Source organism: Entelurus aequoreus, linkage group LG17 (genome assembly GCF_033978785.1).
Source record: "Entelurus aequoreus isolate RoL-2023_Sb linkage group LG17, RoL_Eaeq_v1.1, whole genome shotgun sequence".
In the NCBI taxonomy this organism is placed as follows: domain Eukaryota; kingdom Metazoa; phylum Chordata; class Actinopteri; order Syngnathiformes; family Syngnathidae; genus Entelurus; species Entelurus aequoreus.
The window spans coordinates 30,768,216-30,793,466 of NC_084747.1; the positions used below are offsets into that span (position 1 = coordinate 30,768,216).

Consider the following 25,251-nt stretch of genomic DNA (forward strand, 5'->3'; position numbering starts at 1 on the left):
AACATGAAGTACACGTTTGTTACTTATGGACTAAGTACATCATATAAAAAGATGATTCTTAGTTTTTATTCTAATTAGGGTCCAATAAGCCCAAATAGCAATGAGAAATAAAAAAAAGCATGTAAACAAACAGCTTGGGCCTTAAGAGGTTAACTTTTACTTGCATGTTAAGAGCCTGCCATACATTACTTTCACCTTGTAAATGTAATTGCTAGAATAAACAAACCTTTTCAGGATATTCTATTTTTTTTAGGTTTAACTGTATTTTTTAAGAAATCATTTAAATTAATGTTGTTTAAAATATGTCCGGTGGTGTCGATCACAGATGTCAATCACGGAGGACTTAGATATGGATGGAGCGGAATTGCTTGGGTTGCTGTTTGACGACAGAGAGGATGGATCTTCTGAACAGCTCTTTCCTTACAGCAATGGGCTCATTGATTCTTGGCTTTCCGAACAGAATGTAAGGTTTTTTACAAAAAAAACAATATGAAACAGCATTTGCAGATAACATCTGACTAGATTTTAGGTTTATTTTCGCCCCTGTTTTTAGATGCTTACAGGTTTGGACACTGAGGACTTTCTCTCCAGCTTGTTCAAGGACGAAGACAACATGGAGACCCTCTGTCCCTCCCACTCGCCCCTGGGCAGCGACAGTGGCATCTCAGATGACAGCGGCGGCCGCGTGGGAAACACAACGCCAGTCGGCTGCCCGAGTCCGCAGAGCAGCGATATCGATATTTCGCACAATACTAGCTTCTCCAATCCCAGCCCCGAGTGCTCAGAAGCCACCCGAGTCGATGGAGACCTGCATGGGGAGAACCCGGAGGCAATGAGAGTGCAGGCAGATCACAGCTACTCCTTGCTGCAAGGTGGTTGCGGGGACCCAGATGTACTGCAGAGTGTGAGGGCGGAGAAGCCAGACATTGATGTCTTTATTGATCTAGGTTTGTATATCACTGATCATATTTTCACCAGATATATCAGGACAAGCTTATTATTCTATAGTTTTTACCCCAGCATGATATGCTGCTTTACAAGTAGAAACCTAAATACACTGGCGCCAAATCTGCACAAATGTATTTTGTTGCGTGTCAGTAAAAAGGTGAAACGTAAGGGCATGTGTTACATGTACTTAGATCTTTTAGCTGGCAACTTTTTGTTAGGATAATGCATGCCATTGCTTTGTAACATTTATGATCAATTCTGACATGTAATGTTTATATGAATTAGTAGTAATATATATATTTGGGATGTATCTGTCGGTGTTGTATCTCTATACTAGCTTTGCAGTCAGTGCACTAAAATAGTCCGATTTCAAGTGTAATCAAATTAGAGCAGCTCTTCCTGTTGTTTAATCAGCCACCTAATGGCGCCCTCTGCTGGTTGCTGCTAAGTAGTGAACTATATTAGGTCTCCTTTGTTTCAAGGCGGCGACAATACAACATATTAGATGAATTTTCACATGGTGGGCTTTCTTCCTAATCATTTAAATTGATACATAATTTTTTATAAATGAATTGATTCTGCATTATTTCTGCAGAAATCATTCCTAGACAAAACACTAAACTCACTGTTGTATGTATTTCTGCTGACAGATGATTTAGTGAGCGACGCTATGGAGGACGACGTCACCACTGAGCTGCCTTGTACGTTGTCTATGGAGGACTCGATGTTGGATTCAATGCAGTTGTACGACACAGGAGAGGTCCGTCAATGCATATGTCGTTCATTTCTGTTCATCCTTCCAGTCTGCTGCAGGTCTATAACACAGAGTCCATCTTGACTTGTTTGCAGTTCCAGTTTAAGGAGATCGTGCTGTCTGAGGAGGAGAAGCGCCTTTTGGCGAAAGAGGGAGCCATGATTCCCTCGCACATGCCTCTCACAAAGGTAACCTCAACTGATGGATAGATAAGGCGTTATGTACCTCACTTCCCTTATGTATTGAGTTTGAGTTTATTTCGAACATGCAAGCATACAACATGATACATCACAATTTCCAGTTTCTCTTTTCAACATGTTCGAAAAGGAGTAGGAAGAAGCAGAGCTTATTTAATCCTACCCCTTTTCTTTTACATAACAGTTGCTAAAACTTTTGTTCACTTCCTGTTCTCAATTTATTCACAATATACTCCATAAGTAATCACAATAAAAAAAATAAAAATAATTGGTGAAGTAAGTTACATTTCATATGATGAGATAAGTAAGATGTAGTTTAGTTCATATCTTTCCTGGTCTTAGAGATGTATTTACTCAACCACAGAGAGTACCAGGCGTTTGAAAGGGGGAAGCCTTTGTTTTTACAAATGCATTTGTGATAGTGAATGATATTTTAGGGCCGGTATGATAATCCATGAGTGAGATCGGCCGATACTAATACCCATCCGGTGTGTTTACAGTTTACAGCTATTGGCAGTTAAACAATATCAACACAATATTTAAACTAGTTTTTTATTCTCTCTTGTTACATATAATTGTTAGAGGAAAAAACTAAGTCAATAGTACACAATGACTAAACAAAAGCAAAAACTATTATTTACTACTCATTCAAATACTTGGTTTTTGTCCTAAAAGCCCTCCTGTGCCCAGGGAATTATTCCAAAAATTTGCGTAAATAAAATTTTTGGCATAATAACTGTAGAATTCATCATATACTGATAGTGATACTATCAAAACCACCAATTTATAAACTGATCTGCCCTCTTACATGTCGTGTACGGATTGTGATAATGCACGCCAACACTTCATGTTATAATTTCCTCGCTCTAACTCTTATTAATCTGCTTGTTAATTTTCTACATTAGCATGGTTCCATTTATACTTCTTAAACTTTGCACAGCACTTACTTCTTGGTGTTGGTTAAAGCTAGATTAGCAATTAGCTTACACATTAGCATGCCTGCTCCTGGCTTGCTCTCGGTGTGCAACCTTGTCCTAAAAGGATGATCCATCCATCCATCCATCCCCTAGAGGGGGGGGGGTTAGTGGGCTCTGTACCGAGGATGTCGTTGTGGCTTGTACAGCCCTTTGAGACACTTGTGATTTAGGGCTATATAAATAAACATTGATTGATTGATTGATCTTCTTCCGCTTGTCCGAGGTCGGGTCGCGGGGGCAGCAGCCTAAGCAGGGAAGCTCAGACTTTCCTCTCCCCAACCACTTCGTCCAGCTCTTCCCGGGGGGTCCCGAGGCGTTCCCAGGCCAGCCGGGAGACATAGTCTTCCCATCGTGTCCTGGGTCTTCCCCGTGGCCTCCCGGTCGGACGTGCCCTAAACACGGGCACGTAGGGAGGTGTTTAGCGCATCTAAAGGGATGATAATACTTGACAATGATGCCAAGAAATACAGTTTATTTGCCCGATAGAGGTAATTATTATTATCTTAGGGGCATGGCCCCAAACTCTTTATGGAGACACATAATTGTTATCCCCTTTGGAAGAAGTCTCAAAAAAAAGCGGGTTGTCATACGATTGCGATCTGGAGATCACATGCAAACTAGTAGGTTCCCATGTGAGTTAAAGCTTTTCTTCCTGTCACTCACGTACACTTACAGAATATATGTTAATTTTAAGAAAATGGTGATAAATACAGCAGCGTCCTCAAACCACATCTTTATTGTAATCTACCAGTTTTTTCACTGATATTGGAAAACGTTTATTTGGTAATTTTTTGTCTTATATTCGGGTCAGCAACTCTTTCTCCTTGAGCTCCGCTATGAGCTTGGTGAACGAAACATGGGGCTTAAAATGCAGAACCTCTAGGTTCTGTAACAGCTTCTTCCCTCAGGCCGTAAGACTCTTGAACGCATTAAAATAATCCACTCAATTCCCCCCCAAAAATGGATTAACTCGCTGGAATATAAAGACAATATAACATAGATCCATAAACCAAGAGTGCAATATATTTATCTGTACAGTAATCTATTTATTTATATCTGCACCTTACTGCTTTTTTATCCTGCACTACCACGAGCTAATGCAACACAATTTTGTTCTTATCTGTACTGTAAAGTTCAAATTTGAATGACAATAAAAAGGAAGTCTAAGTCTAAATCTATATTGAGTGTCATATCGTCTGTTGTTTTCAGGCCGAGGAGAGGACCCTAAAGAGGGTCAGGAGGAAGATTCGCAACAAGCAGTCAGCTCAGGAGAGTCGCAAGAAGAAGAAGGTCTACGTTGACGGCTTGGAGAACAGGTGAGATGATTGTCTCCTTGTGTATTGCGTGTGAGCGAAACCGAGGCGTAGCCTTTGATGAGCCTCGACAATAAAGACCAATCAGGCGCTTGTTTTCGAGTGCCAGCTTCCTCCTTCACTCTCCATTCAAATGCAAAACACTTCACATTGATATCCAGTATCACTCTCGCTCACATACAAATCATGTGTTGCTAATTAGCTGGATGGACTTGTTAGCAATAAAGGTGCAAAATAGCTACCTAATCTGACTGAAACTCGTCCGCTTTGCTGCAGGGTCGCCGTGTGCACCGCGCACAACACCGAGCTGCAGAAGAAAGTCCATCTGCTCCAGAAGCAAAACATGTAAGGAGTGTCACTTTTCCTATTTCATAGAGCATAGCCCAATAAAGTGTGTTCACGTGTGTGTTTTCTCTGTTTAATGTTGCAGATCTTTGATTGAGCAGCTGAAGAAACTGCAGGCTATGGTGAAGATGTCCACCATGAAAGCCAGTGCCACCAGCACTTGTGTGATGGTGAGAGCAGCAAGTTCTCTCCGTCGAGCATAGAACTTACTCGGCACTTCTCCTCACCGCCAACATGCTTTCTCTACCTTCCAGGTGTTCCTGCTCTCCTTCTGCCTCATCATCTTCCCCTCAGTCAACCCGTTTGGCAGCAACACGGAGAAGAAGGAGCTATACATACCCACCTCCGGTAAGCTCTCTCCCCCATTATTACCGTCATAAAACCAAGTTATTACTGCTGTATGATGGGCCGCTTCAGCTTTACAGATGCCATTTATACTCATAGGTAGTGGATGTTGTGGCAGTCGTTTAAAATATGCTATTTTGCTTGTCTGAGGGGATTAAAATGCAGTATCTACTGTATTTAGAGCATGCTGTTAATTTAATCAACAGTTTGATTAATGGTAGATTAGCTATTTAAAAAAAAAGCTGAAGATGTGCACCTTGTAACTACCAATTATACACCATAAACCAACTTTACAATAAAGATTCAGACATGTATTAATACGCGTGGCGAAGTTGGTAGAGTGGCCGTGCCAGCAATCGGAGGGTTGCTGGTTACTGGGGTTCAATCCCCACCTTCTACCATCCTAGTCACGTCCGTTGTGTCCTTGGGCAAGACACTTCACCCTTGCTCCTGATGGCTGCTGGTTAGCGCCTTGCATGGCAGCTCCCGCCATCAGTGTGGGAATGTGTGTGTGAATGGGTGAATGTGGAAATACTGTCAAAGCGCTTTGAGTACCTTGAAGGTAGAAAAGCGCTATACAAGTATAACCCATTTATCATTTATTTATTTATAATACATTTACACTTATTTGAAATTAATCCTTTATTAGAAACCGCACCATTTTAACCCTTTTTTTAAATGTGTTTTACAATGTATTATTATAAAATTTAATTGTTTACATACCAGTAATAAATACTTCTAATATATTTGTAAATAAATACATCTAATATATTTGTAAACATTTCACAAATTGGCTTTGAAAAATCACATCTTTCCACTGCCTTATATTGTGACTTTTATTTCTGCTTATTGTTTTTAAGACTCCCCGCTCTATAAAAGACTACATATTAGGGATGGGTACCAAATTCGGAATTTTGAAAGGCACTGACCGAAGTCAGTCTGGACTACCGGGTACCGATTCACGTAAAATCATACGGTGTTTGATACCATTGTTACACATGCTGTCAGGTCTGGTTGCAGACTCAGCACCGGCTGAAACACTTGGCAGGGAAACAAGCAGGCAAGCATTCAGAGCAGACTCAGTCAGACTGCCTCTAAATAATGTTACCATTTTCTATGCCAGAAGGAGGCGCTTAAAAGTACAGAAGGGCTTCACTTTTCAAAATGTGCTAGCTTGATGCTAATTTACATTCAATTTGCCATAGACATGGTAAATCAATCAATCAATCAATCAATCAATCAATCAATCAATCAATGTTTATTTATATAGCCCTAAATCACAAGTGTCTCAAAGGGCTGTAGATTAGCATTAGCGATTTTACAACACCTCCAAATTTGGTAACGAAAACTACAACTAAGCTATCATTGCAATCAAACAGCTGGTGTGTTAAAAGTACAATACATAAAGTAGAAACACTTTGTAGGGCATAACATTATGACTAGATATGGCACATTCAACTTAATAGCAAAGACTACTTCCTGACTATGAAAACACACTGTAGTCTACACACTACTGCCATTCAACTTCTAAGCCTACTACATAACAAAGTACAGTACTTGCAAATGAGACATAGAGTGTAAAAAAAAAACAAGTTCACTGAACAGCACAGCTCAGTATTACATATTAAATAATAATATTTAACAATTAACATTTACAAACACATTTTAACACAAACAAAAGTACCAAAAAATGGTAACATTGAGTACCTGGGAATCGATACCGTATCGATTAGAGATTTCAGATAATATCGGACTGCCGATATTATCGGCCGATAAATGCTTTAAAATGTAATATCGGAAATTATCGGTATTGGTTTCAAAATTGTCGGTATCAGTTTCAAAAAGTAAAATTTATGACTTTTTAAAACGCCGCTGTGTACACGGACGTAGGGAGAAGTACAGAGCGCCAATAAACCTTAAAGGCACTGCCTTTGCGTGCCGCCCCAGTCACATAATATCTACGGCTTTTCACACACACAAGTGAATGCAAGCATACTTTGTCAACAGCCATACAGGTCACACTGAGGGTAGCCGTATAAACAACTTTAACACTGTTACAAATATACGCCACACTGTGAACCCACACCAAACAAGAATGACAAACGCATTTCGGGAGAACATCCGCACCGTAACACAACATAAACACAACAGAACAAATGCCCAGAACCCCTTGCAGCACTAACTCTTCCGGGACGCTACAATATACAGCCCCCACTTCAATCCCGCCCACCTCAACCTTCTCATGCTCTCTCTGGGAGAGCATGTCCCAAATTCCAAGCTGCTGTTTTGAGGCATGTTAAAAAAAAAAAAGCACTTTGTGACTTCAATAATAAATATGGCAGTGCCATGTTGGCATTTTTTTCCATAACTTGAGTTGATTTACTTTGGAAAACCTTGTTACATTGTTTAATGCATCCAGCGGGGCATCACAACAAAATTAGGCATAATAATGTGTTAATTCCACGACTGTGTATATCGGTATCGGTTGATATCGGAATCGGTAATTAAGAGTTGGACAATATCGGAATATCAGATATCGGCAAAAAGTATCGATTCAAATGTGAACAGTACCCATCCATACTACATATACGAGTGGAACTAACTGCTGTGAAAAAACATGAACATTTATGATACATGTTATAAGTGTAAAAATAGTTTTTATAAACACTGAAAATGTTTTTCCTACTCCTAAAATCAAAGTGGGTTTTCATCAGACAGCTGCAAGCTTCTGGTGTCCTCTCAGTTCATTTAAACAGTTGCAGCTTTTTTATGCTTTGTTTTAAACTTATTAGGGATGTGCTTTTAGGAGTACTTCATTGGAATAATTTATTGCAACCATGGCAGCACAGACAGCGCATATTGCAATCAAAACATGATTATCCATAAAGTGTAAATTCATTGTGGATTCTATTGTAATTGTGTCTTTATTGTTCTTGATGATTCATTGTTTACTTTGTGTGTCACAGTCATTTCCCGTATGTTGCGCTCAGTGCCGCCAGAAAGCACAGGCGCCGTCTCCTACCTGGAAGCCGAAGAGGACGAGCCGGATCTGTACTTGCCTCAGGCCGAGGTTGATAACCTGGACGCCATCTTTGCCGGTGGTAAGAAGAACCACACCCCCGACTACCAGCGAGTGGAGCAGCCCGACTCTGAAACGGCCGTCAGCGGCAACTCTTCCGCCGACTTCCCCGATGCCTCGTCGCAGGCGGCGGAGGTATCGCCGGGGGTGGGCGGCGGCGGCCCGGCCGGCTTAAAAGAAGTTTCTATAGATCCTGTAAAGGCGGCCGCTGTTACCTACGAGGTGCCGGGCGCCAAGGAGAACTGGATAGACCGAAACCCTCCAACTGTAATATTACAGCAGCACCGATCTGATGAGATGTAGCATGTTAGTTGGACCCCCAGAGGGAGCCATATTCCAACTCTGATTGGTACAACAGGGAAGCTATACCATTTGTAAATAGAGGAAGGGAAATTCAAACAGTCTTCTGATGTACTACTGTTACTTTATTTGCACTTTTTTTCATGCTCTTTTATTCGTAACATTAACCTACCTAAACAGTCAGCATGTTTTTGTGAAAACCTTCCGATAAAGAAAAATAACGCTTTAGGTTCCCGAAAGGGCACGTGCTTTTTGCAATGCATTCTGGGGCCGCCGTAGCCATTTTTGTTGGCCAAAGCTTTCGTTTACCTGGCTGTTCTGTACCTGGGGCAATGTGAGAGAGAGCTACAAACTGGTTTAAAATGCCATCCATCCATCCATTTTCTACCGCTTGTCCCTTTCGGGATCGCGGGGGTGCTGGAGCCTATCTCAGATGCATTCGGGCGGAAGGTGGGGTATACCCTGGACAAGTCGCCACCTCATCGCAGGGCCAACACAGATAGACAACATTCACACTCACATTCACACACTAGGGCCAATTTAGTGTTGCCAATGGTTTAAAATGGATTGTACAAAATAAAAAAAATAAGGGACTGTACCGAGACAAGCTGTGCCCTAATCCAAAAGCTCGCTATCGCTACCTCGATAAAAATAAATAAAATTGGTGGAAATGCCGCCATTGTTGAAGCCATACTTGTCTATAGTTCGTCAACGGAGTCAGTTTTTATACCCGTTAAGAATTTCAGAATGCAAAGCCTGTTAAGGTTTATTGCTAAGGCTCCGTTCAAATTGTGTATAATTTACAGATTTCATCTCGTATGTGTTTGAGATGGCGTGAGGGAGCCCAGCCTCATTTCATGAGCACGTTTCCAATTATTATCTTTAAATACTTTGATCACTGCGCTATCCATTCATCCATTTTCTATTGCTTGCCCCTTTCGCGGTCGTGGGATGTGCTGGAGCCTATCTCAGCTACACCATGGACAAGTCGCCACCTCATCACTGCGCTACTTCTCCGAAAATAATACCCACCCATTACTTTTAAATACTTTGATCACTGCGCTACTTTTCCAAAAATAATACTCCTTCATTTTTGTGCTTGCCCACGACTAAAACAGACAAAATGCTTTTACCTAAAATACTGTGCGTCGTTTCCTTGGCTAATGCGAACAGCCAAGGAAACACAATAAACCATGCTTTGATTCAAACTTAGCAGTCTGAAAATGCAGTAAACACACCGACATGTACCAGGTGTTGGTGTTAAAAGTCATGTTAGATCATCTCACAGCTATTCGCTGTACCTTTTATTAACTCACAAACCTTTCACACTGGAAATGACCAAAAATCTCACAAAACCTTTTATTTTTTTCCTGAAGCGATCATGTCAACAATCGTGGCAGTTTATGATGGCGCACGTTCACGCCATGGTTTGAACTTGTTAAGGAAAATAACAAAACTTTAGCATATAGTCTTGCATTCAGCCATGTAAATAAGCTATTGAGAGGCCAGCAAGACCCACAATGCATTGTGTTTACTACGTCTCACTTTTAAAGCCCTATTTTCAATAAGACACACCCAAAGCTGTTCACCAGTAAATTAGCTGTTGCTTGATAGAAGAATAGGCTGTTTGATCAATGTCATTATTGATGCTCCGTAAAGCCATTGCAGGACATTTGGCCATGTAGATGATTGGCTCCTCTTGTAACAAGAGGGCCTTTGTGTACTTTAGCAAATGTGTCATTGTTTTCCCCTTGATTTGATTAAGATAAGGAACATTTTTAAATATATTATTCTGAACTACCTTCTCACATTTTTATGCTGTTTCTTTTGGCTGCTCAAAAAAAAAGTGGTGCGGTAAACTATATCCAAAAATGTAATGACCTGTGTTGCCAGTGAGACATTTTTTTTAGTATATCTTCTAACGTTACTGTCAATTGTAAAGACATGTAAGTCATGTGAGATTATACATGGAAATAGGCACTGATTTGTGAGGAATAGGATGTAAATAAGATCATGATTGTAGCCTTTTCTGTACATTTGACCTCTTTATGTATGTACAAGATGTGATGGGACATCTATGATAATAAATTTTTTATTTACAACTTTCTCTGTCCATGTTATTTATTTTAGGTCCCATAACGGTTTACACTTTCACTACATCCAATCTTTTTGACATCAAACCTACCTAAAGTCTTCTAATTTGTCATTTGGGAAAATTCCAAATACATACAAAAATTATATTTGGGATGCATTCTTAAGTTTGAGAGCAAATTATTCAACACATAAATGGCACATAATACCCCCCAGGACCTCCTTAAGGGTTGACTTCAGCACACTTCACTATCAACTTATTTACTCCAAAAAATGCTGCAGTTTTGCTTTGTCATGTCTACTCTGCTGTTCTGCATTAGATGTTAGACATTACCTCAGCTCGTTTTTGTTTTTTTTTGCAGGCAGTGAGTCACTAGCGATGACTCAATAATAAGCAACAAGCCTGAACTAGTTTGTGTTGGAAGAAAAGTCGTGCTCTGAACAACCAGCAGGGGGCGACATGAGTCTGATAATGATCACAAAACAACTCTGCACAATAATAGCGCGTTATATCAAAGGTGCATCTTTTGTAAAAACAATGTAGGGATAATGTAATATTATTTGTAATGACGCTTGTAGATTAAAACAATATACAAGGGCCTGTGTAGTTTATGAGGGTAATACAAACACATTTTAACTAAGTTAGCCTGCAGCACTTGACAGTTTCCAGGAAACACTTGCGCCCCTGGGGCTGCTTTAAAACTTTAACGAGCTAAGGGGAAGTGTGATCTACAATTTTTTTATTTGTTTTATTTTTTAAAAGCATCAAACAACAATCCTCTGAAAAAAAAAGCTAGTTGAACAAAAACCTAAAATGCGCCGGTTCCAATTTTTTCCCACTTCCTGAATGTGACGTCAGGGCGGAAGTAGCGTGCTTTCCGGAAGTAGACCCAGCTAAGGTAAACACGGGCTAGGGGTGCATACGCATAAAAATAACAAATAAGAATAACAAAAAAACAAAAACTGTTTATTCTAGCTATGCGGGGAACATATAAGCTTCTCTGGCACGTTTGAATGTGCCATTAATAGTCTGTAGTGGGTCTGTATTATTTCTATTATCATTATTATCGACTAGAGATGTCCGATAATATCGGCCTGCCGATAAATGCTTTAAAAATGTAATATCAGAAATGATCGGTATCGTTTTTTAAATGATCGGTATGGTTTTTTAATTTATTTTAAATTTTTTAAATTTAATCAAATCAACATAAAAAACACAAGATACACTTACAATTAGTGCACCAACCCCCCAAAAAACTCCCTCCCCCATTCACACTCATTCACACAAAAGGGTTGTTTCTTTCTGTTATTAATATTCTGGTTCCTACATTATATATCAATATATATCAATACAGTCTGCAAGGGATACAGTCCGTAAGCACACATGATTGTGCGTGCTGCTGGTCCACTAATAGTACTAACCTTTAACAGTTATATTTTACTCATTTTCATTCATTACTAGTTTCTATGTAACTGTTTTTATATTGTTTTACTTTCTTTTTTCATTCAAGAAAATCTTTTTAATTTATTTATCTTATTTTATAATTTTTTTTTTAAAAAGGACCTTATCTTCACCATACCTGGTTGTCCAAATTAGGCATAATAATGTGTTAATTCCACGACTGTATATATCGGTATCGGTTGATATCGATATCGGTAATTAAGAGTTGGACAATATCGGATATCGGCAAAAAGACATTATCGGACATCCCTATTATCGACTCATCTTTGCCTTATTCTATTTTTTATTTTCCTATTTTAATGGTGTTGGATCTGTGTTGTTGTTGTTGGGGACAAGTGTTGTAAATGAGCTTTGGCTACAACAGGGGTATCCAAAGTGCGGCCCGGGGGCCATTTGCGGCCCGCAGCTAATTGTTTACCGGCCCGCCACATATTCTGGAAATACTATTGTAAAAATAAAAAAGAACATTAAAAAAAGTGGAATGAGGTGAAATCTAACAAGAAAAAGTTGCAATGTTGACACAAAAGCTGCCATGCAGGCTGTTTTTTTTCTTTTGTCTTTCTTCATTTTTCTTTTTTTGCCATTGCTCAAAAAAAAAAAAAAAAAAGACAAAAAAAATCCATGTTATAATGAATTATTTTCAGGACTCCAATTACTTCAAATATTTCACTTTAAAATGTTTTATGTAGTAAATGTTGCATATATTGTGTAGTAGCCATATAAAAACATCAAAGTTTTCTTTGACAAAAGCGCACAAAACAAACAAAATAATAGTTCCAGCATAAAATCGACAGATATATCCGAAGTTGATCTCGTAACTTAAGTGTTGAAAGTAAAAGAAAAACCTAATAAAAATGTATCACCTTATGAGTGGGGCACCTTTTGGATCCCAAATATATTTAGTGATTTTTTATTTATCTTTTCACAGTGATTACTCAAAAATATGAAATAATTAAAATCCATGGTGTCCTGCATTATTGATCTTTTAGGGCTCTAATTACTAAATACTTTCAGTTTTCTATAGAAAAACCAAGTTGTTTTTGACAGAAAAGCCATAAAACATTTTTTAAATTTGTATACTTTATATCAACTTGAAGTTGATATAGAGATTTACTGCAAGCGTTAAATAATTTAAAAAAAATACAAATAATCTGACTTATTTTTAACATTTTAATGACTGAGACCCTTTATGGTCCCCGGGACCCCTAAAGGTAAAATAAATTAAAAATGCATATATTTTGTTATGGTTTGAAAATGAAAAATATCAAAATGGCCCTCACAAGTTTGGACACCCCTGGGCTACAAACACTATGATGCATACATTGAATAACTGTTTCAGATGTCTATGTTTTTGCATCTGTCCCTATTTCAAATAAACCTCTATAATAATAATATAATGGAGGCCAATAACAAAGGTTTTCCAGTAAACATTCTTTCAGACATTTGGACTTTCCAAGTATTCCGCGGTGTCTTGTAAACGCGATAACACAACATTATTGATCGGACTAAATGTAATCAGCACATTCTCTGGACACACTGCTGCTGTTTACGGAGGTGGGAGGGGGGAGGGGGGGGGGAGTTTCTTGAAAATGCGTAATCCTTCCACGCGTGGGCTTGTCAACAAGCAGTAAATGCCGGTGGAAGAGGGGGGGGAGGGGATGGAGGGAGGGAGGGAGGGACTTGTGCTTTCCTCCAAGCCGGGTTTCTCGCGAACCAATCAGGGATAAGCTTGAGCGGAAAGTCCCGCCCCTTGCCGAGAATCCACGCCGGTCTCACTATAAAAGCTCGCACTGCTTGTTCCGACCTCAGAATAACGCAAGACACAGACTGGATTACACGAACTTTCGCTTCTTTTTTCTTCTACTTCCACCTCCCGCCGAAGCATCGCGACCACGTTTGGATTATTAACTATGACTTTGGAGGAGATCCGCGGACAGGAGAGCACGATGGAACACAACGAGAGGTAGGTTGAGGACGCAATGGCGCCATTCGGGTCCTTGTCAAATAGCGCACTTGTCTGATCTTTTGCGTGTTTTGTGTTTCTTTAAAGAGTGCAAAGCGCAGGCACGGCGCTGGAGGAGCTCCTGCTCGCCGCTAAGAAGCAGGACTACCTGACGGTGGGAGTGTACGAGTCCGCCAAAGTCATGAATGTGTAAGTTCTCTCACTCCTTTTTTCCTCTAAAGCATCATTTTATTTCACGCATGCGTCCTAACCGCGCGTCCTCCCTCCGCCGGTGCAGCGATCCTGACAGCGTGGCTTTCTGCGTGCTCGCCACCGACCACGAACACGCGTGCGACATCGCCCTGCAGATCCACTTCACGCTCATCCAGGCCTTCTGCTTCGACAACGACATCAACGTGGTGCGCGTCAACGACATCGAGCGTCTGGCGGCGCTGGTGGGAGCCGACGAGGGCGGCGAGCCCAAGGACGCGCACTGCATTCTGGTCACGGTGAGTCAGGCCGGCCCGCCGACACATCCACGCACGCATGCATGCATCATCAACAGGCTGCACTTGAATTGTCCCCCTTTTTACATTTTTTTTAAGGCAATTTAAAATAATTTCTAAAAATACCAAAATAATATATATATATATACACCATATTTTTTTTTTATTTTTTAATGTTTTACTTTTCACTTAAATTTTTTTTTTTTAAATGTGTAATTTAAAAAAAAAAAATATCACGATACTTTTCTTTTCTTCTGTTTACCGTAATTTCCGGACTATAAGCCGCTACTTTTCCCCCTCGTTCTGGTCCCTGCGGCTTATACAACGGTGCGGCTTATTTACGACCTGTTCTTCTCCGACACCGACGAACAGGATTTCAGTGGTTTTAGTACGCAGGAGGAAGACGATGACACAATGATTAAAGACTGACTTTTCATATACCGGTAGGCTGGTTATTTTGATAACGTACAGGCGAGCACTTTGTATTACTTTGCACCGTTGTATTATTTGTACTCTGCACGAATGCTGTTCGCCATGTCAAAGATGTGAAAGTTTGATTGAATGATTGAAAGATTTATTGTTAATAAATGGGACGCTTTGCGTTCCCAAACAGTCATCTCTGTCCCGACAATCCCCTCCGTGGTAGCAGGAACCCCTATATACTACGGTGATTACACATCAAAACCCTGCGGCTTATAGTCGGGTGCGGCTTATATATGGAGCAATCTGTATTTTCCCCTAAATTTAGCTGGTGCGGCTTATAGTCAGGTGCGGCTTATAGTCCGGAAATTACGGTATTTACTTTTTACTGCATGTTATTAAAGTGCCCCACTCTTCCATTCCAGAGCCCCAGTGCAACACCATGGAAGGACCCCGCTCTGGACAAGCTGAGCCTGTTCTGCGAGCAGAGCCGCAGCGTCTGCGACTGGGTGCCCACCATCACCCTCCCCGAGCGCTGAGACGCCGACCCCCTTTATTTGAAGAGGCATCACGTCGGTGATGATGATGATGATGATGATGAGAAGAAAGTCAAGGCCTCAACTTATAAGGGCCTTTCTGCCTCCCTGGATTTAAGAGGAACATCCTTCCAGTCGGTGCATTGTGGGTCATTGTGGAACGACCCTGCAGTGGGGGGGGGGGGGAGAAGGCGACTAAAGGGGCGGAGTCCTTGGGGGTGCTGTCAGGACACTGTGAAGAAGGAGTCTGGACTTAAGACATGACGGTCCACTTCAGCAAGGAAGGCGGCGTGTGTGCAGGCGGGCGGGATCGCAACAGACTGTGCAGAGGAGGACGTGTGAGAAAGTGCGGAGGCCGGGCTGGAGGGACGGAGCTCGTCAGATATGGGAATGATGCTGATCCGGAAGTGAGAGTGGCTAAAAAAAGACTTTGCATTTTTTTTTATTTTTTTTTTTAAAGTGCAGCCATCTGGGAAGAGAGGAGGCGAAAAGACTGATTTGAGCTGCAAATTTGAATTGCATTTTTTTTACAGACTTTGATCTTCTTTTTACTTGACATGTCAACTGTACACGCAAAGCAATGCAACGTTTCTTTCATTTTGCACACATTTGTTCATGCCCTGTGAATAAATATTTGAACTCAAATGATTCTGTGAGTCAGATGTGTTATTTCTCCTCGTGCTTGTTCACTGAGCAAAGGTTCATCAGCATGCAATGTCACATTGTCGGTCATTTTTTGCAGCTAAAAAAAGGCCCATCAAGGCACGGCATTTAATAGTGCAGAGGTCACTAAATGAGGAAATTAGTTAAAAATAGGTGCACTGAAGTAATGCATGCAAAAGTTCACAATGCTGGTGATTATTAGTCAGTAAAAAGATTATTTGGGGCATGACGTCTATTTGGTTGGAGTAATTATGATAACTGTTATGCAGACGCTTTGAAATTACACACGCAAGCAAAAACCTAATGATGGTAATTATTGGTCCTTCATAAAATGTAATTGTAGCGCGGTGTCAAGAGAGGTCACTTATTGAGTGAATGTAGTACGCAGTAAAGACTGGTATTTTAGCAACAGTTCTGCAGACTATGCAGAAGTTCACAAGCAAGGAATGCCATGTTGGTCATTATTTGACCTGCAAAACGACTGATTGAGGCAGGGTGTCTATTTGAGTGGAGGCAATACGTAATAAGTATTAGTCCTTCGAGTGAGGCATGGTGTCTATTAGAGGAGAAGCCATCACTTGAGCAAATAAAATGTGTGGCAAGGAAGAGAAATCTAAAGATGCTGATGCAGATATTAAAAATGACATGTTGGGAGCTTGTGCTGCAAATATGAGGCATGGCATATATTTAAGTTGAGACTCATCTGATGAAATACAACATACTGGAGTATTCAAAACATGTTATTGTGGATGGTTTGCCACCGATCTATCATACCCTGTTGGTAACTGTTAGTCCTCCAAAAAGACTATTTGAGGCATGGTGTCTGAGGGGAGGAAATATGATACGGTGACAAAGAGTGAATAAAAGACTATCATTCGGACAGTATCCAAAAAGTTCACCAGCAAGGAATGCTATGTTGGTAATAATTATAGCTTTGCAATTGAGGCATGGCGTCAATTAGAGCAGAGGCCACTAACAGCACTTGCACAAATATGGTGTATGATAAAAGAAGGATGTTCAAAAGATCCTATTGTGGACATTCAGCAAGTAATAGCATCTTGGTAGCTATTTGTCTTTCAAAATTGAAACATGGTGTTTATTTGAGTGGAGACTTTTTAAAATAAAATAAGGCATGCTAGGATATATAAAGGATGGCAATGTGAATGACTCACACAAGGTAATGAGAAACAATAACACCATGTTGGTAGTTACTAGTACAGCAGAATATTAATTGAGGCATGGCATTTATTAGAGCAGGTCTAATTTGAATAAATACAGCATACTAGGCTATCTTAAAGATGGCAATGTGAATGGTATACACACGGTAACTAGAAACAATAATACCATGTTGGTAGTTACCAGTACTGCAGAATATTAACCGAGGCAATGCGTCGAGACCCATTTGAGAAAGGGTACCTAAAAGTTGGAAGCTCAAATTGTATGCAAACGTTCATCATTAAGCAACAATACCATGTTGGTAGCTATTAGTCCTGCGAAAAGACTATTTGAGGCATGGTGTCTATTTGAGGGGAGGGAATGTGATATACAGTGACAAAGAGTGTACAAAAGACTATAATTCAGACACTGTCCAAAATGTTCACCAGCAAGGAATGTTATCTTGATAATAATTATAGTCCTGCGATTGAGGCATGGCGTCAATTACAGCAGAGGCCACTAACAGTACTCGCACAAATATGGTGTATGATACAAGAAGGATGTTCAAATGATGCTAATGTGGACATTCAGCAAGTAATAGCATCTTGGTAGCTATTTGTCTTTCAAAATTGAAACATGGTGTTTATTTGAGTGGAGACTTTTTAAAATAAAATAAGGCATGCTAGGATATATAAAGGATGGCAATGTGAATGACTTACACAAGGTAATGAGAAACAATAACACCATGTTGGTAGTTACTAGTACAGCAGAATATTAATTGAGGCATGGCGTTTATTAGAGCAGGTCTAATTTGAATAAATACAGCATACTAGGCTATCTTAAAGATGGCAATGTGAATGGTATACACACGGTAACTAGAAACAATAATACCATGTTGGTAGTTACCAGTACTGCAGAATATTAACCGAGGCATGGCGTCGAGACCCATTTGAGAAAGGGTACCTAAAAGTTGGAAGCTCAAATTGTATGCAAACGTTCATCATTAAGCAACAATACCATGTTGGTAGCTATTAGTCCTGCGAAAAGACTATTTGAGGCATGGTGTCTATTTGAGGGGAGGGAATGTGATATACAGTGACAAAGAGTGTACAAAAGACTATAATTCAGACACTGTCCAAAATGTTCACCAGCAAGGAATGTTATCTTGATAATAATTATAGTCCTGCGATTGAGGCATGGCGTCAATTACAGCAGAGGCCCCTAACAGTACTCGCACAAATATGGTGTATGATACAAGAAGGATGTTCAAATGATGCTAATGTGGACATTCAGCAAGTAATAGCATCTTGGTAGCTATTTGTCTTTCAAAATTGAAACATGGTGTTTATTTGAGTGGAGACTTTTTAAAATAAAATAAGGCATGCTACGATATATAAAGGATGGCAATGTGAATGACTTACACAAGGTAATGAGAAACAATAACACCATGTTGGTAGTTACTAGTACAGCAGAATATTAATTGAGGCATGGTGTTTATTAGAGCGGTCTAATTTGAATAAATACAGCATACGAGGGTATCTAAAAGATGGCAATGTGAATGGTATACACACGGTAACTAGAAACAATAATACCAAGTTGGTAGTTACGAGTACTGCAGAATATTAATCGAGGCATGGCGTCTACTTGAGTCGAGACCCATTTGAGAAAGGGTACATAAAAGTTGGAAGCTCAAATTGTATGCATAAGTTCATCATTAAGCAACAATACCATGTTCCTGCAGAACATTAATTGAGGCATGGCATCTATTAGAGCAGAGTGTTATTTGAAGAAATACAATATAGCATACTTGGGTATTCAAAAGAGAGTTTACACATGTCACAAGCAACTAGTGCCATTAGTCCTATACATTATTAATCGAGACATGGTGTTTATTAAAGCTCTCTTATTTGAGGAATTATGTGTTTCAGCAACAATACCACAATGGTGATTATTAGTCCTGCACGATAATATAATTGAGATTATTGGGATCATTTGAGAATGATTTGGATCAGTTTGACCCAGAAAGTCAAAGGTCAGTATGAGTTTCTTTTCACTCATCAAGTGATACTCCCCACCAGTGTGATACCACTCAGTTGCATGAATGAGGAAGTTGCAAACTAAAAGTCAAACTGCAGATCAAGTGACAGCTCATGTGCAAGAAACACAACAATTCTTGTGACACGCCGCTCGTTTCCAGGCGTGACCTTTTAGTGCTGACATGGGAGCCTAAAAGTTACAAGTCATGCCGGACGATACCTTTTTCTTTTTCTGCCTTTTGGGACTTTCCGTGCAGAAAAGTGCTGCTTGTCCTTCAGCCTGGGGGGGGGGGGGGGGGGGGCACTTTCAGCACTGCATGACAATGGTGCTTTTTGGAACTTGGGGGGAAACACTCATGTCAAAACCGAAAGTGTTGGCAGGTAGTAGTTTCTGTTCATTGTTTCCGTCCAACTGCTTAACGACAATGATCATGCGAAGACAAAAAATGCTCGGTGTAGGCGTGTGCAAGAACACCACACCCTAAACAATGTAGGAACATTCTACAGTATCAGAGGTATGGCAAGTTTTAGAGATACTAAACCCAAAACCAGTGAAGTTGGCACGTTGTGTAAATCGTAAATAAAAACAGAATACAATGATTTGCTAATCTTTTTCAACTTATATTCAATTGAATAGACTGCAAAGACAAGATATTTAATGTTTGAACTGAGAAACTTAATTATTTTTTGCAAATAATCATTAACTTAGAATTTAATGGCAGCAACACATTGCAAAAAATGTGGGCACAGGGGCATTTTTACCACTGTGTTACATGGCCTTTTTAAAAAACTACCAAAATAATATAAAAAAATGTATAATTTAAAAATATATATATATACCATACTTTTATTTTTTGTATTTTTTACTTTTCACTGCCTAATGCATCGTCTTTAGGCACTTGATTTGTATCCTTTTTTCCCCCATTTTTTAGGCAATTTTAAATATTTTCAAAAAATACAAAAATAATATTAAATGTATAATAATAAAAAAAAAAATATATATATATATATACATGATACTTTGAATATTAAAAAAATTTTTTTTTTACTTTTCACTGCCTAATGCATCGTCTTTAGGCACTTGATTTGTACCCCCCCGCCCCCATTTTTTAGGCAATTTTAAATATTTTCAAAAAATACAAAAATAATATTAAATGTATCATTTAAAAAAAAAATATATATATATGTATATACATGATACTTTTATTATTATTATTATTATTTTTTTAACTTTTCACTGCCTAATGCATCGTCTTTAGGCACTTGAGTTGTCCCCTTTTTAAAAAAAAATTTAGGCAATTTTTAATATTTTCCAAAAATACAACAATAATATTAAAACATGTAGTGTTTTAATAATAAATATACCATGACACTTTTACGTAATTTAACTTTTTTTTTTACTTTTTACTGCCTAATGCATCGTCGTTAGGCTACACTTGAATTGTCCCCTTTTTAAAAATTTTTAGGCAATGAAAATAATTTTAAAAAATAGACATTAACTTAGAATTTAATGGCAGCAACACATTGCAAAAAAGTTGGCACAGGGACATTTTTACCACTGTGTTACATGGCCTTTCCTTTTAACAACACTCAGTAAACTTTTGGGAACTGAGGAGAACAATTTTTGAAGCTTTTCAGGTGGAATTCTTTCCCATTCTTGCTTGATGTACAGCTTAAGTTGTTCAACAGTCCGGGGTCTCCGTTGTCGTATTTTAGGCTTCATAATGCACCGCACATTTTCAATGGGAGACAGGTCTGGACTACAGGCAGGCCAGTCTAGTACCCGCACTCTTTTACTATGAAGCCACACTGTTGTAACACGTGGCTTGGCATTGTATTGCTGAAATAAGCAGGGGCGTCCATGATAACGTTGCTTGGATGGCAACATATGTTGCTCCAAAACCTGTATGTACCTTTCAGCATTAATGGTGCCTTCACAGATGTGTAAGTTACTCATGCCTTGGGCACTAATACACTCCCATACCATCACAGATGCTGGCTTTTCACCTTTGCGCCTATAACAATCTGGATGGTTCTTTTCCAAAAACAATTTGAAATGTGGACTCGTCAGACCACAGAACACTTTTCCACTTTTCCACTTTGCATCAGTCCATCTTAGATGAGCTCGGGCCCAGCAAAGCCGTTGGCGTTTCTGGGTGTTGTTGATAAATGGCTTTTGCTTTGCATAGTAGAGTTTTAACTTGCACTTACAGATGTAGCGACAAACTGTAGGTACCGACAGTCATTTTCTGAAGTGTTTCTGAGCCAGTGTGGTGATATCCTTTACACACTGATGTCGGTTTTTGATGCAGTAGTGCCTGAGGGATCGAAGGTCTGTAATATTCAGTAAGATTCTCTGAAACTTTTGATGATATTACGGACCGTAGATGGTGAAATCCCTAAATTCTTTGCAATAGCTTGTTGAGAAATGTTGTTCTTAAACTGTCGGACAATTTGCTCACGCATTTGTTCACAAAGTGGTGAGCCTCGCCCCATCCTTGTTTGTGAATGACTGAGCATTTCATGGAATCTACTTTTATACCCAATCATGGCACCCACCTGTTCCCAATTAGCCTGTTTATCTGTGGGATGTTCCAAATAAGTGTTTGATGAGCATTCCTCAACTTTCTCAGTCTTTTTTTGCCACTTGTGCCAGCTTTTTTGAAACAGGTTGCAGGCATCAAATTCCAAATGAGCTAATATTTGCAAAAAAATAACAACGTTTTGCAGTTCGAACGTTAAATATCTTGTCTCTGCAGTCCTTTCAATTGGATATAAGTTGAAAAGGATTTGCAAATCATTGTATTCTGTTTTTATTTACGATTTACCCAACAAGCCAACTTCACTGGTTTTGGGTTTTGTACAAATATGTATCTTTTTAGCCTTTTCTTTAAAAATCCTCAATGCCCAAAATATAATAAATGATGGTAAATATCCTATTTCAAGATTCCTGGCATTTGCACCGTGCTACAAACAGCCGCACGCTGTAAACTCCAGCTTTACAGATGCCATGTCGTCTCTGCAGGTGGCGTATGCTGTGGTAAAGATGTCTACTGCGATACTTGGTGGTATCAGTCACAGCAAAGGAAATTCCAGATCTGAAGGGGAGACCTATATTTTTCCACATGAACGATGCAGTTACAATGATTAATTGTGGCACGGCATCCATTAGAGCAGAGACCGCTATTTAAGGAAGAAAAAAACGTATAGTATTTGCCAATAAAGATGACATATTCCAAAGACGATAATGGACTTTATGCAAAATTTTACTGGCCAATTCTACAAGTATACTAATTGAGGCATGGCATCTATTTGAGCAGAGGCCACTACTTGAGAAATAACAGTACTGTATATGCAAACGAAAGGTATTTAAAGGCTATAATGCAGACTTTATGCAAAAGTTCACTGGCAGGTAATGCCACTTACAAATCCCACACATAGATTCATTGAGGCATGGTGTCTACTAAAGTAGAGGCCACTATTTGTGGAAATATGTAATCGAAGGTACTCAAATTAAAGCCATGCAGACTATATAAAAGTCCACTCGCACGGCATCTATTTGAGCAGAGGCCACTACTTGAAAAATACCAGCACTGTATATGCATACGAAAGGTATTTAAAACTATAATGCAGACTTTATGCAAACGTTTACTGGCCAATTCTACAAGTATACTAATTGAGGCATGGCATCTATTTGAGCAGAGGCCACTACTTGAGAAATAACAGTACTGTATATGCAAACGAAAGGTATATAAAGGCTATAATGCAGACTTTATGCAAAAGTTCACTGGCAGGCAATGCCACTTACAAATCCTGCAAGTATACTAATTGAGGCATGGCATCTATTTGAGCAGAGGCCACTCCTTGAGAAATAACAGTACCGTATATGCAAACGAAAGGTATTTAAAGACTATAATGCAGACTTTATGCAAAAGTTCACTGGCAGGTAATGCCACTTACAAATCCCACACATAGACTAATTGAGGCATGGTGTCTATTAGAGTAGAGGCCACTATTTGAGGAAATACGTAATTGAAGGTACTCAAATTAAAGCCATGCAGACTATATAAAAGTCCACTTGCACGGCATCCATTAGAGCAGAGGTCGCTATTTGAGGAAAAAAACGTATAGTATTTGCCATTAAAGATGACGTATTCCAAAGACGATAATGGACTTTATGCAAAAGTTTACTGGCCAAGCCTACAAGTATACTATTTGAAGCATGGCATCTATTTGAGCAGAGGCCACTACTTGAAAAATACCAGCACTGTATATGCATACGAAAGGTATTTAAAACTATAATGCAGACTTTATGCAAAAGTTTACTGGCCAGTTCTACAAGTATACTAATTGAGGCATGGCATCTATTTGAGCAGAGGCCACTACTTGAGAAATAACAGTACTGTATATGCAAACGAAAGGTATTTAAAGGCTATAATGCAGACTTTATGCAAAAGTTCACTGGCAGGCAATGCCACTTACAAATCCTACAAGTATACTAATTGAGGCATGGCATCTATTTGAGCAGAGGCCACTCCTTGGGAAATAACAGTACCGTATATGCAAACGAAAGGTATTTAAAGACTATAATGCAGACTTTATGCAAAAGTTCACTGGCAGGTAACGCCACTTACAAATCCCTCACATAGACTAATTGAGGCATGGTGTCTATTAGAGTAGAGGCCACTATTTGAGGAAATACGTAATTGAAGGTACTCAAATTAAAGCCATGCAGACTATATAAAAGTCCACTTGCACGGCATCCATTAGAGCAGAGGTCGCTATTTGAGGAAAAAAACGTATAGTATTTGCCAATTAAGATGACGTATTCCAAAGACGATAATGGACTTTATGCAAAACTTTACTGGCCAAGCCTACAAGTATACTATTTGAAGCATGGCATCTATTTGAGCAGAGGCCACTACTTGAGAAATAACAGTACTGTATATGCAAACACAATGTATTTAAAGACTATAATGCAGACTTTATGCAAAAGTTTACTGGCCAAATCTACAAGTATACTAATTGAGGCATGGCATCTATTTCAGCATAGGCCACTACTTGAGAAATAACAGTACTGTATATGCAAACGAAAGGTATTTAAAGGCTATAATGCAGACTTTATGCAAAAGTTCACTGGCAGGTAATGTCACTTACAAATCCTACAAGTATACTAATTGAGGCATGGCATCTATTTGAGCAGAGGCCACTCCTTGAGAAATAACAGTACCGTATATGCAAACGAAAGGTATTTAAAGACTATAATGCAGACTTTATGCAAAAGTTCACTGGCAGGTAATGCCACTTACAAATCCCACACATAGACTAATTGAGGCATGGTGTCTATTAGAGTAGAGGCCACTATTTGAGGAAATACGTAATTGAAGGTACTCAAATTAAAGCCATGCAGACTATATAAAAGTCCACTTGCACGGCATCCATTAGAGCAGAGGTCGCTATTTGAGGAAAAAAACGTATAGTATTTGCCAATAAAGATGACGTATTCCAAAGACGATAATGGACTTTATGCAAAAGTTTACTGGCCAAGCCTACAAGTATACTATTTGAAGCATGGCATTTATTTGAGCAGAGGCCACTACTTGAGAAATAACAGTTCTGTATATGCAAACAAAATGTATTTAAAGACTATAATGCAGACTTTATGCAAAAGTTTACTGCCCAATTCTACAAGTATACTAATTGAGGCATGGCATCTATTTGAGCATAGGCCACTACTTGAGAAATAACAGTACTGTATATGCAAACGAAAGGTATTTAAAGGCTATAATGCAGACTTTATGCAAAAGTTCACTGGCAGGTAATGTCACTTACAAATCCTACAAGTATACTAATTGAGGCATGGCATCTATTTGAGCAGAGGCCACTATTTGAGAAATAACAGTACCGTATATGCAAACGAAAGGTATTTAAAGGCTATAATGCAGACTTTATGCAAAAGTTCACTGGCAGGTAATGCCACTTACAAATCCCTCACATAGACTAATTGAGGCATGGTGTCTATTAGAGTAGAGGCCACTATTTGAGGAAATACGTAATTGAAGGTACTCAAATTAAAGCCATGCAGACTATATAAAAGTCCACTCGCACGGCATCCATTAGAGCAGAGGTCGCTATTTGAGGAAAAAAACGTATAGTATTTGCCAATAAAGATGACATATTCC

The 25,251-nt window shown here is 39.3% G+C and overlaps 2 protein-coding genes across 4 annotated transcripts in view; both read left to right on the top strand.

Moving 5' to 3' along the window:
- nim1ka (NIM1 serine/threonine protein kinase a) overlaps positions 1 to 10,360 on the top strand; it is a 34,622-nt gene extending 24,262 nt beyond the window's left edge. For all 3 annotated transcript variants that reach the window (XM_062025469.1, XM_062025470.1, XM_062025471.1), the window contains 9 exons: positions 326 to 463; positions 554 to 947; positions 1,599 to 1,708; positions 1,798 to 1,890; positions 4,086 to 4,192; positions 4,466 to 4,534; positions 4,620 to 4,704; positions 4,789 to 4,882; positions 7,846 to 10,360. In XM_062025469.1, the coding sequence (XP_061881453.1) occupies positions 326 to 463; positions 554 to 947; positions 1,599 to 1,708; positions 1,798 to 1,890; positions 4,086 to 4,192; positions 4,466 to 4,534; positions 4,620 to 4,704; positions 4,789 to 4,882; positions 7,846 to 8,261 (1,506 nt within the window). In that variant the 3' untranslated portion in view covers positions 8,262 to 10,360. The remainder of the gene's footprint in view (positions 1 to 325; positions 464 to 553; positions 948 to 1,598; positions 1,709 to 1,797; positions 1,891 to 4,085; positions 4,193 to 4,465; positions 4,535 to 4,619; positions 4,705 to 4,788; positions 4,883 to 7,845) is intronic.
- A 3,242-nt stretch (positions 10,361 to 13,602) lies between these two features.
- On the top strand, positions 13,603 to 15,854 carry gadd45ga (growth arrest and DNA-damage-inducible, gamma a). Its single transcript, XM_062024204.1, has 4 exons — positions 13,603 to 13,774; positions 13,862 to 13,963; positions 14,052 to 14,262; positions 15,105 to 15,854. Exons 1-4 carry the CDS (start codon positions 13,722 to 13,724, stop codon positions 15,216 to 15,218), a joined length of 480 nt encoding a protein of 159 aa, XP_061880188.1. The 5' UTR covers positions 13,603 to 13,721; the 3' UTR covers positions 15,219 to 15,854.
- Positions 15,855 to 25,251: the final 9,397 nt, after the last annotated feature.